Source organism: Perca fluviatilis, chromosome 22 (assembly GCF_010015445.1).
Source record: "Perca fluviatilis chromosome 22, GENO_Pfluv_1.0, whole genome shotgun sequence".
Classification (NCBI taxonomy): domain Eukaryota; kingdom Metazoa; phylum Chordata; class Actinopteri; order Perciformes; family Percidae; genus Perca; species Perca fluviatilis.
In genome coordinates, this window is record NC_053133.1 from 29,657,218 (window position 1) to 29,674,722 (window position 17,505).

Consider the following 17,505-nt stretch of genomic DNA (forward strand, 5'->3'; position numbering starts at 1 on the left):
CTTTGTGTGTGTGTGTGTGTGTGTGTGTGTGTGTGTGTGTGTGTGTGTGTGTGTGTATGTGTGTGTGTGTATGTGTGTGTGTGTGTCTGTGTGTGTGTGTGTGTGTGTGTGTCTGTATGTGCTGCTTCGGTATTACTTCGTTCCAGGTTGCATTATTGCTAATATAATATAAATAAGCGGCAAAAGTGTCAAAAGTGCATCAGAAACGCATCAAAAAGCTTACGGTAAAAAAGCCGCGGAATCTGCAAAATATTAAAACTTAAACATCCTGGTTGTCAGATCCCCAGGGAGCCCTGCGGAAGTTCAGGATAAAGTTCAAGATGTTTTCACTTTGTTTTAAACAAGATCATTTCCCGTTCAATATCGTTTCCATTTAAGTGTTTGTCCCCTGCAGGAGCCCTGCAGAGGGTCTACAGATCTACAGGTTTCAGACCCTAAAGTCTGCAGGAGACTCTGAATACGTCTGATAATAATCCCACACCTGGTGCATCCCCTCCAGAGACACCTTCTGGTCCCCCCCCCTTGCCCCATGCCCCAGCGCCCGGTGTGATCCCAGTCTGGACAGAGCTTAAAGGTAAGTCCCTTAAAAGGGGGGACATATGGGACTTGGGGGTCTGGGGCTTTTAGATGAGAGTGTTTACACGAAGACAGACAACAGGTGAACCTTCACTTTGAGGATTTATGGCCATACTATATATTCTTTTGCACATTCTGCACTCAACCCATTCAGCCTCTTCTTTTTCTATGCAAGTTAATTTATATGTATATAATATATTTATTTCTGTACTTATTGTTTATTTCATAGTCATTTTTAATATGTTTGTATGTTTATGTTTGCACCAATCACTAAGGAACATCCCACTTGACTTATTGTGGCAATAAAACCTGTTTCTGATTCTGTGTTTTTTACCATTTTATGTGCGTCGCTGATGTTGTGTATCTATGTGATCGAACTACGTAAAGTACAATATTTCTCTCTGAAATGTAGCAGGGTAGAAGTGGCATGAAAGAAAGACTCTACTACTACTGGAGTAAATGTACTTAGTTATTACAACACTGCACCCTGGACTCTCTGTCTCCATGTGTGTGTGTCTGAGGTGTCTGATGTGAACAACAATCTGTGAAACTGGTCCAGTATTAAACCAGAACGGGGTGTACTTGACCCTACCAGGACTAATGTTCAGCAGCAGTTAGAGTCCACTAAAAGTTTTGTTGTTGCTGCTGACAGACTCAGATTATTATTCTAAGTGTCTGACAACATTATGGGATGGATCCCTACAGAGATAGACCTTTTAGTTAAAGAGTAAAGATCCTTTTAGTTTAACATGAAACAGCCCGAAATCACCATCACCAAACTCCACCAGACTCCATGTAAATAATCAGGACTTTTGGCGTGTATGGAGCCAGCTTATCTCCACCAGACTCCATGTAAATAAATCAGGGACTTTTAAGCGTGTATAGAGCCAGCATATCTCCACCAGACTCCATGTAAATAATCAGGACTTTTATCATCGTAAAAACACACTTCATTCAAAGTGGACAGAAACGAAATAAAACTATAAAAGCCGTCTTGGTTCATCTTTCCACTTTTCCAACAATCACACTCTGGTTTGGTTGAAATAAACCCTTAATTCACCCATTTACATGTGAGAATATGCTGGCTCTATACCGCTAAAGTCCTGATTATTTATGAATTGTGTCTCTGTCTACGCTAAAGTCTGATGTATGGAGTCTAGTGAAATATTCTGTCTCTCTACACACTAAAAGTCTGATTATTTACATGGAGTCTGGTGGAGATATACTTGGCTCTATACAGCTAAAAGTCCTGATTATTTACATGGAGTCTGGTGGAGATATGCTGGCTCTATACAGCTAAAAGTCCTGATTATTTACATGGAGTCTGGTGGAGATATTCTGTCTCTCTACACACTAAAGTCCTGATTATTTACATGGAGTCTGGTAGAGATATGCTGGCTCTATACAGCTAAAGTCCTGATTATTTACATGGAGTCTGGTGGAGATATGCTGGCTCTATACACGCTAAAAGTCCTGATTATTTACATGGAGTCTGGTGGAGATATGCTGGCTCTATACACGCTAAAAGTCCTGATTATTTACATGGAGTCTGGTGGAGATATGCTGGCTCTATACCAGCTAAAAGTCCTGATTATTTACATGGAGTCTGGTGGAGATATGCTGGCTCTATACCGCTAAAGTCCTGATTATTTACATGGAGTCTGGTGGAGATATGCTCGGCTCTATACACGCTAAAAGTCCTGATTATTTACATGGAGTCTGGTGGAGATATGCTGTCTCTCTACACACTAAAAGTCCTGATTATTTACATGGAGTCTGGTGGAGATATGCTGGCTCTATACACGCTAAAAGTCCTGATTATTTACATGGAGTCTGGTGGAGATATGCTGGCTCTATACACGCTAAAAGTCCTGATTATTTACATGGAGTCTGGTGGAGATATGCTGGCTCTATACACGCTAAAAGTCCTGATTATTTACATGGAGTCTGGTGGAGATATGCTGGCTCTATACACGCTAAAAGTCCTGATTATTTACATGGAGTCTGGTGGAGATATGCTGGCTCTATACACGCTAAAAGTCCTGATTATTTACATGGAGTCTGGTGTAGTTTGGTGAGATACGAGTGTTAGTAGACTAAGAAGTTCTTTAGTCGACGACAGCCCTGTTTGAAATGCATCATGAACAATATTCAATGTTTTTACCTGGAAACCTGGTTTCCGCTGGTACTTTCTCCGCTGCTGCATCTCGGCGAATGTGGCGGCCCCGGTGGCGTAGGTGTAGGCCATGTGGGGCAGGAAGGTCATGGGGTCGAGGCCCGGGTATGGCCTGAGGCCCGGGATGGAGGCCTGCGCCGGAGACATGAAAGTGGGCGGAGGAAACGCTCCATGGGGAGGCAGAGATGTGTAGAAGGGATTAATCCCAAAGTTAGGACTGGGGCTTTTCTCCAGATGGTGCACGGAGTTCCCTCCGGCGTCCGAGCCGTGGACTTCCTTCTTGATGTTGGCGAGATGCAGCGCCTCGCCGTTGATGAAGCCGTTGGCTCTGGGTTGCTTCAGGAGCCTCTGCGCCATGATGTGTTTGGGCAGCGACAGATCCAGTGGTATATCTCCGTGGGCCTCCTCCGACGCCACGCTGTTCGGAGTGTACAAGCTGCTCTGAGAGTTTTTGGAGGAAGTAGACGAAAGGTTGAGCGGCGAAGGAGTGTCGCTCCGCAAGTGGTCCAAGTTATCGAGTGGTCTGTCCCCGCTTGTCTGACTGTTGGCCTTCGAGATTCTGTGGGAGGCCTCGCCGTTAGCGAGGTGGGAATCCACGCCAGGGAAGGACCTCTGCGAGCGGCTGAAGCTGTCAGGAGGTGGGGATCTTTTCCTCGAAGCGCCACTGTGGATGTTCTGGTTCTGGTTCTGGTTCTGGTTCTGGTTCTGGTTCTTCCACTGAGCGAACCACTCCTTGACGAACTCTTGCGGAAGGCCTACCGCGAGAGAGATCTTGAGCAGTTCCTCTGCGTTGGGCTCGGTGTTCATGGCGAAGTACGCCTTGAGAACAGACACGTGGTCCTTGAAGGGGTTGCCGGGGCTGGTGGCGCGCTCGATGCCGGGCGCCCCCGAGGCTATCCTCGCGGGACCGCCCTCCGCCGGCTGCAGCGCCGCTTTGATCTCCTCGTTCATTTTGCACATGTAGCGCTCGTGCTGGTGCAGCGGGATCGGCCCGGCAAACGCCTCCTTGCAGAACTGGCAGGAGAACGCCAGGAAGTGGTTCTGCCCGTCCGGATATCTCTCCTCCGAGTCGCCGCAGTGGTTCGGCTTCTCCGTCCTGGCGTCCGCTGGCCTCTTGGAGTCGTCGATGAGGCTCTTGGCCTCGTTGACCTTCTCCAGCGTGTAGTCGATGATGCTCTTCGTGGCGCCACAGCCGCCGCCGCGGAAGCCCCGGCGCTGCTCCTCCATCTGCGCGCCGAGCTCCTTCATGTACGCCCGGAGCTTCGAGATCTCCTCCGGGCGCCCGTCCGGCTGCTGCCGGCACGCGGTGTAGTCCACGACCTGCAGCACCCTCTGCACCTCGCTCAGGTTGCTCCCCAGAGATCCAGAGAAGTGCGGCAGGTCCAGCCCGATGGCCGCCAGGTGCTGCAGCGGGCTTCCTCCGCGCCCGTTGATGTAGACGGGCCCCCCGAAGCCGCGCTGAGACGGCGCCAGCAGCCGGTACTCGCCGAAGTCCATCGGCTCGGCTTTGATGTCCGGCGGCTCCGGGGCGCCGAGCGCCGGCTGCTGGCGCCCGTTCTCCAGTTTGTGGCGGAGCTGAGCGAGAGCTGCGGGGCTTCCGGGCGACGAAGTTGGTGGAGTTGGGGGAGTGGCCGGGCTTGTTGCCGTGGTTTCTGTTGCACGCTCGCCCGTTGACGGCGATCGGGCCGATGCATTTCTTGCTGCTGATGTGCGAGCTGTAGGAGCCGGAGTGGGAGAAACGCTTCTTACAGTTGGAGCACTCGTAGGGCTTCTCGCCTGCAACACAACACACACGGTTCAGTTATACTCGTTTACACCACTGTAATAGATTACTGTCATAGAGTAATAGATTACTGTCATAGACTACTGTCATAGATTACTGTCATAGACCACTGTAATAGATTACTGTCATAGAGTAATAGATTACTGTCATAGACTACTGTCATAGACTACTGTAATAGAATACTGTCATAGAATACTGTAATAGACTACTGTAATAGACTACTGTAATAGAATACTGTCATAGAATACTGTAATAGACTACTGTAATAGAATACTGTAATAGAATACTGTAATAGAATGCTGTAATAGAATACTGTAATAGACTACTGTAATAGACTACTGTCATAGACTACTGTCATAGACTACTGTAATAGACTACTGTAATAGAATACTGTAATAGACTACTGTAATAGACTACTGTCATAGACTACTGTAATAGACTACTGTAATAGAATACTGTAATAGACTACTGTAATAGACTACTGTCATAGACTACTGTAATAGACTACTGTCATAGACTACTGTAATAGAATACTGTAATAGACTACTGTAATAGACTACTGTAATAGACTACTGTAATAGAATATACTGTAATAGACTACTGTAATAGACTACTGTAATAGAATATACTGTAATAGACTACTGTAATAGAATATACTGTAATAGACTACTGTAATAGACTACTGTCATAGACTACTGTAATAGAATACTGTAATAGACTACTGTAATAGAATATATGTAATGCTACTGTAATTACTGTCATAGACTACTGTAATAGAATACTGTAATAGACTACTGTAATAGAATACTGTAATAGACTACTGTCATAGACTACTGTAATAGAATACTGTAATAGACTACTGTAATAGAATACTGTAATAGACTACTGTAATAGAATACTGTAATAGACTACTGTAATAGAATATACTGTAATAGACTACTGTAATAGAATACTGTAATAGACTACTGTAATAGACTACTGTAATAGACTACTGTAATAGAATATACTGTAATAGACTACTGTAATAGACTACTGTAATAGAATATACTGTAATAGAATACAGTAATAGACTACTGTAATAGAATATACTGTAATAGACTACTGTAATAGACTACTGTCATAGACTACTGTAATAGAATACTGTAATAGACTACTGTAATAGAATACTGTAATAGACTACTGTCATAGACTACTGTAATAGAATACTGTAATAGACTACTGTAATAGAATATACTGTAATAGACTACTGTAATAGACTACTGTCATAGACTACTGTCATAGACTACTGTAATAGACTACTGTAATAGACTACTGTAATAGACTACTGTAATAGAATATACTGTCATAGACTACTGTAATAGAATACTGTAATAGACTACTGTAATAGAATACTGTAATAGACTACTGTAATAGAATATACTGTCATAGACTACTGTAATAGAATACTGTAATAGACTACTGTCATAGACTACTGTAATAGAATACTGTAATAGAATACTGTAATAGACTACTGTAATAGAATACTGTAATAGAATACTGTAATAGACTACTGTAATAGAATACTGTAATAGAATACTGTAATAGACTACTGTAATAGAATACTGTAATAGAATACTGTAATAGAATACTGTAATAGAATACTGTAATAGAATACTGTCATAGACTACTGTAATAGACTACTGTAATAGACTACTGTAATAGAATATTCTACTGTAATATATACTATACACTGTAATAGAATACTGTAATAGAATACTGTAATAGACTACTGTAATAGACTACTGTAATAGACTACTGTAATAGAATACTGTAATAGACTACTGTAATAGAATACTGTAATAGACTACTGTAATAGACTACTGTAATAGACTACTGTAATAGAATATACTGTAATAGACTACTGTAATAGAATACTGTAATAGAATACTGTAATAGAATACTGTCATAGACTACTGTAATAGACTACTGTAATAGAATACTGTAATAGACTACTGTCATAGACTACTGTCATAGAATACTGTAATAGAATATACTGTCATAGACTACTGTAGTAGACTACTGTAATAGAATACTGTAATAGACTACTGTCATAGACTACTGTAATAGAATACTGTCATAGACTACTGTCATAGACTACTGTAATAGAATACTGTCATAGAATACTGTAATAGAATACTGTCATAGACTACTGTAATAGACTACTGTAATAGAATACTGTCATAGAATACTGTAATAGAATACTGTCATAGACTACTGTAATAGACTACTGTAATAGAATACTGTAATAGACTACTGTCATAGACTACTGTAATAGAATACTGTAATAGAATACTGTCATAGACTACTGTAATAGAATACTGTCATAGACTACTGTCATAGACTACTGTAATAGAATACTGTCATAGAATACTGTAATAGAATACTGTCATAGACTACTGTAATAGACTACTGTAATAGAATACTGTAATAGACTACTGTCATAGACTACTGTAATAGAATACTGTAATAGAATACTGTCATAGAATACTGTAATAGAATACTGTCATAGACTACTGTAATAGAATACTGTAATAGACTACTGTCATAGACTACTGTAATAGAATACTGTAATAGAATACTGTCATAGAATACTGTAATAGAATACTGTAATAGAATACTGTCATAGAATACTGTAATAGAATACTGTAATAGAATACTGTCATAGACTACTGTAATAGAATACTGTAATAGAATACTGTCATAGAATACTGTAATAGAATACTGTAATAGACTACTGTAATAGAATACTGTAATAGAATACTGTCATAGAATACTGTCATAGAATACTGTAATAGACTACTGTCATAGACTACTGTAATAGAATACTGTAATAGAATACTGTAATAGACTACTGTAATAGAATACTGTAATAGAATACTGTCATAGACTACTGTCATAGACTACTGTAATAGAATACTGTAATAGAATACTGTAATAGACTACTGTCATAGACTACTGTAATAGAATACTGTAATAGAATACTGTCATAGACTACTGTAATAGACTACTGTCATAGACTACTGTAATAGACTACTGTAATAGACTACTGTAATAGAATACTGTAATAGACTACTGTAATAGACTACTGTAATAGAATACTGTAATAGACTACTGTAATAGAATACTGTAATAGACTACTGTAATAGAATACTGTAATAGACTACTGTAATAGACTACTGTCATAGAATACTGTAATAGACTACTGTAATAGACTACTGTAATAGAATATACTGTAATAGAATACTGTAATAGACTACTGTCATAGACTACTGTCATAGACTACTGTAATAGACTACTGTAATAGACTACTGTCATAGACTACTGTAATAGAATACTGTCATAGACTACTGTAATAGAATATACTGTAATAGACTACTGTAATAGACTACTGTAATAGAATACTGTCATAGACTACTGTAATAGAATACTGTCATAGACTACTGTAATAGAATACTGTAATAGAATACTGTAATAGACTACTGTAATAGAATACTGTAATAGACTACTGTAATAGAATACTGTAATAGAATACTGTAATAGAATACTGTCATAGACTACTGTAATAGACTACTGTAATAGACTACTGTAATAGAATACTGTAATAGACTACTGTAATAGAATACTGTCATAGACTACTGTAATAGAATACTGTAATAGACTACTGTCATAGACTACTGTAATAGAATACTGTAATAGACTACTGTCATAGACTACTGTCATAGACTACTGTAATAGAATACTGTAATAGAATACTGTAATAGACTACTGTCATAGACTACTGTAATAGAATACTGTCATAGACTACTGTAATAGAATACTGTAATAGAATACTGTAATAGACTACTGTCATAGACTACTGTAATAGAATACTGTAATAGACTACTGTAATAGAATACTGTAATAGACTACTGTCATAGGCTACTGTAATAGACTACTGTCATAGCTACTGTAATAGACTACTGTAATAGACTACCATAGACTACTGTAATAGAATACTGTCATAGACTACTGTATAGAATACTGTAATAGACTACTGTCATGCTACTGTCATAGTACTGTAATAGAATACTGTAATAGAATCTGTAATAGCTACTGTCATAGCTACTGTCATAGAATTGTAATAGATACTGTAATAGATACTGTAATAGACTGTCATAGCTACTGTCATCTACTGTATAGAATGTATAGACACTGCATAGACTACTGATAGACTACTGTAATAATGTAATAGTACTGTCATAGATACTGTCATAGACTGTAATAGATGTAATGAAATACTGTAATAGCACGTCATACTACTGTATAACTGTAATGAGTCTGTACGTCACGTTAACTGTAAAGAATACGTATAGCTACTGTAATACGTTAGACTGTATGACTGTATAGATACTGTAATAGATACTGTATTACTGTCATAGCACTGTAATAGATATGTAATAGACTGTAATACACTGTATAGATACTGTAATAACTGTAATAGATACTGTAATAGAATACTGTAAGCACTGTATGACTTAATAGATACGTAATAGACACTGTAATATACTGTTAACTTTCTATTGAATACTGAATAGACTACTGTATAGACACTGTATGCTACTGTATCTGTATGCACTGGCACTGTAGTATTTTTTAGTGCACTGTAATAGACTGTACTGTAATATCGGACGTACGTAAAAGAAGTAAGCGTATAGTTTCTGTATATCTACTAAATATACTCATAATAATATGTAATAGAATGTAGAATTAATGACTACTGTAATAGATCTGTAAATACGTTAATGTAATGTAATAGAATATGTAAAACTGTAAGACGTAATAGCACGTATGACTACTGTAATAGATACTGTAATGAATCTGTAATGGTACTGTAATAGCTACTTAATAGAGACTGTAATAGAATACTGTAATAGACTACTGTAATAGACTACTGTATAGACTACTGTAATAGAATACTGTAATAGACTAGTAATAGAATACTGTAATAGATAGTATAGAACTGTAATAGGTCTGTAATAGAATACTGTAATGCTACTGTAATAGACTACTGTCATAGACTACTGTAATAGAATACTGTAATAGAATACTGTAATAGACTACTGTAATAGACTACTGTAATAGAATACTGTAATAGACTACTGTAATAGAATACTGTAATAGAATACTGTAATAGAATACTGTCATAGACTACTGTCATAGTCGCCTTTTTGTCAACTTTTTGTCAACTTTTTGTAGCCTCTTTGTAGCCTTTTTGTCGCCTAATTGTGGCCTATTTTTGTTGCATTATTGCCACCTCTTTGTTGCCTTTTTGTCAACTTTTTGTCAAATTATTTCGCCTTTTTTTCTTGGCATTTTGGTCGCCTTTTTGTCGCCTTTTTGGCAATTTTTGTCGCCTTTTTGGCAACTTTTTGGCAACTTTTGGAACTCTTTGTCAACTTATAGTCAACTTTTTGTCAACTGATTTCGCATTTTTTTCTCCTTTTTTTTGGCATCTTGGTCGCCTTTTTGTCAACTTTTTGTCAACTTTTTTAGCCTCTTTGTAGCCTAATTGTGGCCTATTTTCGCATTTTTTCGACTTTTTGTTGCAATATTGCTACCTCTTTGTTGCCTTTTTGTCAATTTTTTGTCTCCTTTTTGTCAAATTATTTCGCCTTTTTTTTGGCATTTTGGTCATCTTTTTGTCAACTTTTTGTCAACTTTTTGTCAACTTTTTGTCAACTTTTTGTCGCCTTTTGTCGCCTTTTTGTCAACTTTTTGTCGCCTTTTGGCATTTTGTCGCCTTTTTGTCACCTATTTGTCAACTCTTTGTCAACTTATAGTCAACTTTTTGTCAACTGATTTCCATTTTTTTCTCCTTTTTTTTGGGCATTTTGGTCGCCTTTTTGTCAACTTTTTGTCAACTTTTTGTAGCCTCTTTGTAGCCTTTTTGTCGCCTAATTGTGGCCTTTTTTAGCCGTTTTGTGGCCTAATTGTGGCCTTATTGTCGCCTTTATAAACTACATATATACACACTATACCTTTGAAGTATTAAAGTCAGTATTAGCTGCAGGACAGTGTGTGCTGATGATCACAGGGAGCTGGAGGAGCATGATGTGACATTAATGAGTAGCTGAGTCATCTGATGAACAGATGAACTAGATGTTGGGCTGTTATGACTCATCCTTTCTCACCGCTGTGAATACGCAGATGCTCCTTCAGGTGATGCTTGTACTTGAAAGCTTTTCCACACTCGCTGCATTTGAACTTGCGGTTTCCAGATCCTTCGTTGAGCAGCGCTGGCTGTGGCGGCGGCTGCACGGAGAGAGAAAAACAGAGAAGAAGAAGAGATGAGATGGAGAGGAGTGGGAGGCAGCAGGTTACCGATAGCAGTCTGATAGACAGAGAGAGAAAAACAGAGAAGAAGAAGAGATGAGATGGAGAGGAGTGGGAGGCAGCAGGTTACCGATAGCAGTCTGATAGACAGAGAGAGAAAACAGAGAAGAAGAAGAGATAAGATGGAGGACGAGTGGGAGGTTACCGATAGCAGTCTGATAGAGTCTGTGTTAAAACAAAGAAGAAGAAGAGATAAGATGGAGGACGAGTGGGAGGCAGCAGGTTACCGAGCTGTCAGTGGAGCAGATCTGATGGAGACTGTTGTTATCTACAGCAGAAACAGAAACTATGCTGCACACTATATACAACAACCCATATACACTATGTATGGTCCCCCCCCATATACACTATGTACAAACACACACATATACACTATGTACTGGAATACACACACACACACACACTATACACTATGTACAAACACACACATATACACTATGTACTGGAATACACACACATATACACTATGTACAAACACACACATATACACTATGTACTGGAATACACACACACACACACACAACCACTATGTACTGTACACACACCCATATACCTATGTATATACACACCACACACACACCACCCGCGAACCCACACACACCTTTTCATACACTATGAGTATTCCACTATATACTGGAATACACACACACACACACAGAGATAGAGACAGAAACACACAAACAAACACACACGCACATATACACTATGTACTGGAATACACACACACATACACACACTCACACACTCACACACATCTACACTCTGATGGAGCAGCATAGGGGGGTAACTCTGGGTCAGGGTCTTGGGACTGCAGGGCCAGGGATCGAACCACCAACCTTCAGATTGGCAGGCGACCTCTCTACCACTCAGCTGTTACCTGCTGTGGGGGGGCTGTGTGTGTGTGTTACCTGCTGTGGGGGGGCTGTGTGTGTGTGTTACGTGTGGGGGGGGCTGTGTGTGTGTGTGTGTGTTTTTGGGGGGCTGTGTGTGTGTTGTGGGGGCTGTGTGTGTGTGTTTTGTGGGGGTTGTGTGTGTGGGGGGCTTGTGTGTGTGTGTGTGTGTCTCTTGGGGGCTGTGTGTGTGTTGCTGTGGTGCTGTTGTGTGTGTTACCTGCTGTGGGGGGGCTGTGTGTGTGTGTTACCTGCTGTGGGGGGGCTGTGTGTGTGTGTGTGTGTTACCTGCTGTGTGTGTGTGTGTGTGTGTGTGTTACCTGCTGTGGGGGGGCTGTGTGTGTGTGTGTGTGTTACCTGCTGTGGGGGCTGTGTGTGTGTGTTACCGTGGGGGCTGTGTGTGTGTGTGTGTTACCTGCTGTGGGGGCTGTGTGGTGTGTGTTACCTGCTGTGGGGGCTGTGTGTTGTGTCCTGCTGTGGGGGCTGTGTGTGTGTGTGTGTGTTACCTGCGTGGGGGCTGGTGTGTGTGTGTGTGTGTGTGCCTGCGTGGGGGCGTGTGGTGTGTTACCTGTGGGGCTGTGTGTGTGTGTGTGTTCCTGTTGCTGTGTGTGTTGTTACCTGTGGGGTGTGTGTGTGTGTGTTACCTGTGTGGGGGCTTGTGTGTGTGTGTGTTACCTGCTTGGGGCTGTGTGTGTGTGTGTGTGTGTTACCTGCTGTGGGGGGCTTGTGTGTGTGTGTGTGTGTGTGTGTTACCTGCTGTGGGGGCTGTGTGTGTGTGTGTGTGTGTGTGTGTTACCTGCTGTGGGGGCTGTGTGTGTGTGTGTGTGTGTGTACCTGCTGTGGGGGCTGTGTGTGTGTGTGTGTGTTACCTGCTGTGGGGGCTGTGTGTGTGTGTGTGTGTGTTACCTGCTGTGGGGGCTGTGTGTGTGTGTGTGTGTGTGTGTGTTACCTGTGGGGGGTGTGTGTGTGTGTGTGTTACCTGTTGGGGGCTTGTGTGTGTGTGTGTGTACCTGCTGTGGGGGCTGTGTGTGTGTGTGTGTGTGTTTTGGGTGTGTGTGTGTTGGGGGGGGTGTGTTGTGTGTCTTGTGTTGTGTGTTACTGCTGTGGGGGCTGTGTGTGTGTGTGTGTGTTACCTGTTGGGGGCTTGTGTGTGTGTTCTTTGCTTGTGTGTGTGTGTTACCTGCTTGGGGCTTGTGTGTTGTGTTACCTGTTGGGGGTGTGTGTGTGTGTGTGTGTGTTGCTGGGGGGCTGTGTGTGTGTGTTTGTTGTGTGTACTGGGGTTTTGTGTGTGTTTCCTGTGTGTGTGTGTGTGTGTGTGTTACCTGTGTGGGGGCGTGTGTGTGTGTGTGTGTTTACCTGTGTGTGTGTGTGTGTGTGTGTGTTACCTGCTGTGGGGGGGCTGTGTGTGTCTCCAGGCTGAATGTGTCTCTGATCTTGTCATGGCGGTATCTGATGTGTTCCTTCAGAGACGCCAGGCGCTTGTAGCCACGCTCGCAGTACGGGCACGTGAGCAGCGCCGAGAAGTCGTCAGTGGCGCCGGACAGCAGCTCTGCACAGGGGTCAAAGGTCAGGGGTCAAAGGTCAGGGGTCAACACAATCTGCACATTGTATTTTAACATATTACTGTTCAGTATTAGACTGATACTGTATCTGAAGTCTCTTTTATATAGACCTTAGTGGTCCCCTAATACTGTATCTGAAGTCTCTTTTATATAGACCTTAGTGGTCCCCTAATACTGTATCTGAAGTCTCTTTTATATAACCTTAGTGGTCCCCTAATACTGTATCTGAAGTCTCTTTTATATGGACCTTAGTGGTCCCCTAATACTGTATCTGAAGTCTCTTTTATATAGACCTTAGTGGTCCCCTAATACTGTATCTGAAGTCTCTTTTATATAGACCTTAGTGGTCCCCTAATACTGTATCTGAAGTCTCTTTTATATAGAACCTTAGTGGTCCCCTAATACTGTATCTGAAGTCTTTTTTATATAGACCTTAGTGGTCCCCTAATACTGTATCTGAAGTCTCTTTTATATGAACCTTAGTGGTCCCCTAATACTGTATCTGAAGTCTCTTTTATAGACCTTAGTGGTCCCCTAATACTGTATCTGAAGTCTCTTTATATAGACCTTAGTGGTCCCCTAATACTGTATCTGAAGTCTCTTTTATATAGACCTTAGTGGTCCCCTAATACTGTATCTGAAGTCTCTTTTATATAGACCTTAGTGGTCCCCTAATACTGTATCTGAAGTCTCTTTTATATAGACCTTAGTGGTCCCCTAATACTGTATCTGAAGTCTCTTTTATATAGACCTTAGTGGTCCCCTAATACTGTATCTGAAGTCTTATGGCCTTAGGGTCCCTTTATTATTTCTGAAGTCTCTTTTATATAGACCTTAGTGGTCCCCTAATACTGTATCTGAAGTCTCTTTTATATAGAACCTTAGTGGTCCCCTAATACTGTATCTGAAGTCTCTTTATATAGACCTTAGTGGTCCCCTAATACTGTATCTGAAGTCTTTTTATATAGACCTTAGTGGTCCCCTAATACTGTATCTGAAGTCTCTTTTTATATAGGCCTTAGTGGTCCCCTAATACTGTATCTGAAGTCTCTTTTATATAGACCTTAGTGGTCCCCTAATACTGTATCTGAAGTCTCTTTTATATAGGCCTTAGTGGTCCCCTAATACTGTATCTGAAGTCTCTTTATATAGACCTTAGTGGTCCCTAATACTGTATCTGAAGTCTCTTTTATATAGACCTTAGTGGTCCCCTAATACTGTATCTGAAGTCTCTTTTATATAGACCTTAGTGGTCCCCTAATACTGTATCTGAAGTCTCTTTTATATAGACCTTAGTGGTCCCCTAATACTGTATCTGAAGTCTCTTTTATATAGACCTTAGTGGTCCCCTAATACTGTATCTGAAGTCTCTTTTATATAGACCTTAGTGGTCCCCTAATACTGTATCTGAAGTCTCTTTTATATAGACCTTAGTGGTTCCCCTAATACTGTATCTGAAGTCTCTTTATATAGACCTTAGTGGTCCCTAATACTGTATCTGAAGTCTCTTTTATATAGACCTTAGTGGTCACCTAATACTGTATCTGAAGTCTCTTTTATATAGACCTTAGTGGTCCCCTAATACTGTATCTGAAGTCTCTTTTATATAGACCTTAGTGGTCCCCTAATACTGTATCTGAAGTCTCTTTTATATAGACCTTAGTGGTTCCCTAATACTGTATCTGAAGTCTCTTTTATATAGACCTTAGTGGTCCCCTAATACTGTATCTGAAGTCTCTTTTATATAGGCCTTAGTGGTCCCCTAATACTGTATCTGAAGTCTCTTTTATATAGACCTTAGTGGTCCCCTAATACTGGATCTGAAGTCTGTTTTATATAGCCAAAGACTATTTGAGCCCCTGAGGGACCTTGAGGGACCCTGAGGGACCTTGAGGGACCCTGAGGGACCCTGAGGGACCCTGAGGTCTCGTGGTCATCGTGTCTCTCCTCAGTCTCACCGTGTTCGCTCTCTTCCTGTCCGGTGGTCTCTGGCGTGCCGAGACGCGTCAGCTCCTCCGGGGCTTCTGGGTAAATGATGGCGGTGTCGCTGCGCTGCAGGTACTCGGCGATGGTTGCCGGGTGACCGTCTCCGTCCTCCAGCTTCCCTTTCAGGAAGAACTGGTCCAGCTCCGAGACGCCATTACAACGCTTCACTGTCACAGGAAACACAGAAGAAGAAAATAATTTAAGGTTATACGACCCGTTAATGTCTGATAATCAGTCTGTGTGTGTGTGTGTGTGTGTGTGTGTGTGTGTGTGTGTCTGTGTGTGTGTTATATATATATAAGGTATATACTGTATATAGTATATATGTATAGAGTATGTGTATGAAGGTAATGTGTAGATTGTACATATATATATATATATATGTACAATCTACACATTACCTTCATATATATATATATATATATATATATATATGAAGGTGAAGTGTGTCTGACCTGTTGCAGCGTAAGGACCGGCCAACAGCTTCGTACTCGTCCTTCCTGTCGTCTGTAAAACACAAATATGTATTAATATTATATCAGATGAGGTAAAACACAAATATGTATTAATATTATATCAGATGAGGTAAAACACAAATATGTATTAATATTATATCAGATGAGGTAAAACACAAATATGTATTAATATTATATCAGATGAGGTAAAACACAAACATGTATTATTATATCAGATGAAATATTTAAGAATAGTATGAACTACTAAACTATATACATGTAAATTATATTTAATATAATATATTAAAAGATGAAGAAACAGAAATGAGTTTTTCACAATAAGAGCTGAGTTTTCCACAATAAGCCGAGTTTTCACAACAGAGCTGCTGCTGCTGCTGTTGAGGCAAAACGCCTCTTTGTTTCATTCCTCAAGAGACAAGATGGAGCAATAATTACCTTCTTCATTTTCTCTTTGTTCCCCTTTCTTTCTCTCTTTCTTCCTGTTTCTTCTATTTCTCTTTAATTTCTTTGTTCTGACAACATTATTATAACTAAGGACTGTGTGGACTCAACCCCCAGAGAGACTTGTTCCCTTAAAGGGAAACTTGGGTATTATGCTAGACAACATTATGGGATGGATCCCTACAGAGATGGACCTTTTAGTTCAACATGAAACAAACGTGGATAGAGCCAGCATATCTCCACCAGACTCCATGTAAATAATCAGGATTTTTAGCGTGTATAGAGCCAGCATATCTCCACCAGACTCCATGTAAATAATCAGGACTTTTAGCGTGTATAGAGCCAGCATATCTCCACCAGACTCAGCTTTAAATAATCAGACTTTTAGAGCTGCATATCTCCCAATTGTGACTCCATGTAAATAATCAGGACTTTTAGCTGTATAGAGCCAGCATATCTCCACCAGACTCCATGTAATCAGGACTTTTAGCGTATAGAGCCAGCATATCTCCACCAGACCTACAAATAATTGGTGGGATTTTAGCGTATAGAGAGCCAGCATATCTCCACCAGGACTCCATGTAAATAATCAGGACTTTTAGCTGTATAGAGCCAGCATATTCTCCACCAGACTCCAAATAATCAGACCCCTTTAGCATGTATAGAGTCAGCATACTCCACCAGACTCCACATGTAAATAATCGATGGCTGGTTTCGGGTTGCTGTTGCTGTTGCGGTGTTCTGTACGTGGTCTGTGTGTTTATGTTTGTGTTTTTACTGTGTGTTATGTCTGTTGCGGTGTCTGTGACTGTTACGGTTTGACTTCTGTTACGGTGTTGTGTATGTCACGGTGTTCGTTGGATTTAGGGTTAGTGGTCTGTTAGGTGTTGATGTGTTCTGGTGTTGTGTTTAGTGTGTTATTGTTATGTTTGTTTATGTTGTATGTTTGGTTGTTGTTTTTGTGTTTTACTGTTTGTGTTGATGTCTGTGAGTGTTCTGTTTGTTTTTATTTTTATGTTCTGTAGGTGGTTATGTTCTGGGTGTTTTGTGTGTTATGGTACTGTTCTTACTTGTTCTTACGGTGGTTGTATATGTTCTTGGTTTTTTTGTTTGTACTTCTAATTTTATTTTAACTGTTTATGTTAATTTTTATGTTATGTCTGTTTGTTTTATTTTGTTTATGTTTTTTAATTATTATTGTATT

General features: G+C 40.5%; 1 protein-coding gene across 1 annotated transcript in view; it reads right to left on the reverse strand.

The window, feature by feature from the left end:
• Positions 1 to 15,555, reverse strand: part of LOC120552739 (zinc finger E-box-binding homeobox 2-like) — a gene marked incomplete at its 5' end in the record, with an annotated part of 43,468 nt that extends 27,913 nt beyond the window's left edge. Inside the window, 5 exon segments of the mRNA XM_039790967.1 lie at positions 2,741 to 4,363; positions 4,365 to 4,528; positions 10,745 to 10,865; positions 13,222 to 13,385; positions 15,357 to 15,555. Of these exon segments, the coding sequence (XP_039646901.1) occupies positions 2,741 to 4,363; positions 4,365 to 4,528; positions 10,745 to 10,865; positions 13,222 to 13,385; positions 15,357 to 15,555 (2,271 nt within the window).
• Between the last annotated feature and the right edge of the window lie 1,950 nt (positions 15,556 to 17,505).